General features: G+C 55.1%; 1 protein-coding gene across 1 annotated transcript; it reads left to right on the top strand.

Annotated features, from left to right (window-relative positions):
• The first annotated feature begins 276 nt into the window (after positions 1-276).
• Positions 277-2,140, top strand: PABPC5 (poly(A) binding protein cytoplasmic 5). The gene is made up of 2 exons (XM_090264436.1): positions 277-334; positions 845-2,140. Exon 2 carries the CDS (start codon positions 889-891, stop codon positions 2,035-2,037), a length of 1,149 nt encoding a protein of 382 aa, XP_090120562.1. The 5' UTR covers positions 277-334; positions 845-888; the 3' UTR covers positions 2,038-2,140.
• Positions 2,141-2,740: the final 600 nt, after the last annotated feature.

Here is a 2,740-nt window from a genome sequence, read left to right as displayed (position 1 = left end):
AATAAGTAAAATATTTTAATTTCTTTTTTTCTTTTAAGGTCTCTTTTTTTTTTCTTTTTTACGCTGTTGCCACAGAGAAGTGGGAAGTTACTTAGCGGGGTTCCGGGTTCCCTCGCGCCCCGCCCCCCCGCGGCGCCAGGTTTCCAGTGCCCGGGTCGCGCTGTCCCACCTCGGCCCGCTGCGCCCGCCCGCGCGCCCGGCCGCCCGCCGCTGACTCCGCCCCGCATCTGCCCGGCCCCGCCCCGCGCCGGAGCCGACCCAGTGCGCTCCTGCCGCTCAGTCCCTCCGGACCTGCCGCGAGTCTCGGGCCGCCGAAATCAGCGTGCGTCACTCGGTCCGTACCCAGTGGGCGTCCCGGGGCTCCGGGCGGCCTCCGGGCCCCTCCGCGCGCGGGTGTCTGTGTGTGTGTGTGTGTGTGTGTGTGTCCTGCTGCGCGGCCCGCCGCCCGCAGCCTGCCGGGCGGCCCAGCGCGCCCTGGGTGCGCGGCTGAGCGCGCGCGGAGGCCTCGGGCAGCGGGCGGTGCGCGGCGCAGCGGCGGGGCGGCCCGCGGAGGAATACGCGGCCGGCCCCTGCCTTTGTTGATGTGATTTTAAGCCAACAGGAGCGCGCGGCCTGTGTTTATGCTGAAAGCGGGTCGGAAGGCCTCCATCCACAATAGACGTGGGGATGTGCCAGCCGCTTGGTGATCTGTTAACAATCGAGCAGGAGAAGGGACATTTCCTTCCCACGGCTGGCCTGGGGAGCTGCTTTGGTGTCTGAAGGGGTGGCAGTCGTAACTCCCCTGGGGACAGCAGATGCGTTTCTGTCGGGTGCTCACCAGCTGTTTCTGAACTTCATTTTCTAGCCTTCTTGCTCTCGCAAGGGAGCCTCCGCTCTGCGCCCGGAGAAATGGGGAGCGCGGAGCCCAACCACGCCAGCAAGAAGAAGAAGTACCTCAAGGCGGCCCTGTACGTGGGTGACTTGGACCCAGAAGTCACCGAGGACATGCTGTATAAAAAGTTTCGTCCCGCTGGCCCTCTGCGCTTCACCAGAATCTGCCGGGACCCGGAGACCCGCAGCCCCCTGGGCTACGGCTACGTGAACTTCCGCTTCCCCGCCGACGCAGAGTGGGCCCTGAACACCATGAACTTTGATCTGATCAATGGCAAACCGTTCCGCCTCATGTGGTCTCAGCCAGATGACCGCTTACGGAAGTCCGGAGTGGGCAACATATTCATCAAGAACTTGGACAAGTCCATAGACAACCGCGCCCTGTTTTACATCTTCGCGCCGTTCGGGAACATCCTGTCCTGCAAAGTCGTCTGCGACGACAACGGCTCCAAGGGCTACGCGTACGTGCACTTCGAGAGCCCGGCGGCCGCCAACAGGGCCATTTGGCACATGAACGGCATGCGGCTCAACAACCGCCAGGTGTACGTGGGCCACTTCAAGTTCCCCGAGGAGCGCGCCGCCGAGGTGCGCACGCGCGACCGAGCCACATTCACCAACGTGTTCGTGAAAAACTTCGGAGAGGACGTGGACGACGACAAGCTGCAGGAGATTTTCGGTGAGTACGGGCCGACGGAGAGCGTGAAGGTCATCAGAGATGCCGGCGGGAAGTCCAAGGGCTTCGGCTTCGTGAGATACGAGACGCACGAGGCCGCGCAGAAGGCAGTGCTGGACCTGCACGGCAAGTCCTTGGACGGCAGGGTCCTGTACGTCGGGAGGGCGCAGAAGAAAATCGAGCGCCTGGCCGAGCTGCGGCGGCGATTCGAGCGGCTCAAATTAAAAGACAAGACTCGGTCTCCGGGGGTGCCGATTTATATTAGAAACCTGGACGACACCATGGACGAGGACAAACTGAAGGAGGAGTTCTCGGCCTTCGGGACCATTAGCCGGGCCAAAGTGATGGTGGAAGTGGGCCAAGGCAAAGGCTTTGGTGTCGTCTGCTTCTCCACTTTTGAAGACGCGATCAGAGCCGTGGACGAGATGAACGGTCGCCTGGTGGGCTCCAGGCCACTGCATGTCACCCTGGGCCAAGCCAGGGGCAGATGGTGAGAAGAAGAACGCTCAGTTTGGTTCCGCCTTAAGCTGCAGCCTTCTTACTTTGGGTTCCTTTGTGATAGGAGGTTATTTTATGCCAATTCACAGGTTGTTTTTTTTTTTTAAGTGAGTGTTTTCAAAAAAAGTGAAACTACAAAGCCGTGTTCATTTCCGTGAAGAACATAATTTCTAATTGTAAAACTCGTTTTGTACTATTTTTGGATGCAAGTCTTAAGCATATGGAGAATAAAGCTCATTCCCCCACACATTTTTCTAAATGAGTCAAGGTGAGGTAATTGAGTATATTTCTTTCCTTATTTTCAGGAATACTACTAAATTTAATTTCTTCTATGACCATATTCTCAAAATGGTTCATACTTCTGATTCTATTACACTGAAAAGTCCTAACTTGCTTCTTCAGAAATCAATAGCACAGGGGAAAAGTTTGGTGATGCAGTTACCATTTGTGCATAATTTCACTTTAAATTATTACTTAACAGGAATAATTCTTTTCCAAAGATGTGAGCTGTGTTTCTTCGCTTTATTTATTTAAATTATTTTCACTTTCAGATATATTTGGGGCATACCACAAACTTAACAGTGACTGTGACTGAGTGTTGGGAGTTTTCGCCATTAATACCCAGAGAAATAGCATATTGGTGGTTTCTCAATCAATACCTTAGGAAATTCACAATTTAGGCATTAAGTACGTAAGTTA

The sequence above is a fragment of the Furipterus horrens genome, unplaced genomic scaffold (genome assembly GCF_987537825.1).
Source record: "Furipterus horrens unplaced genomic scaffold, mFurHor1.1.pri manual_scaffold_17, whole genome shotgun sequence".
In the NCBI taxonomy this organism is placed as follows: Eukaryota; Metazoa; Chordata; class Mammalia; order Chiroptera; family Furipteridae; genus Furipterus; species Furipterus horrens.
Note: the sequence above shows the minus strand (reverse complement) of the source record. Positions and strands in the feature narration are given on the sequence as shown.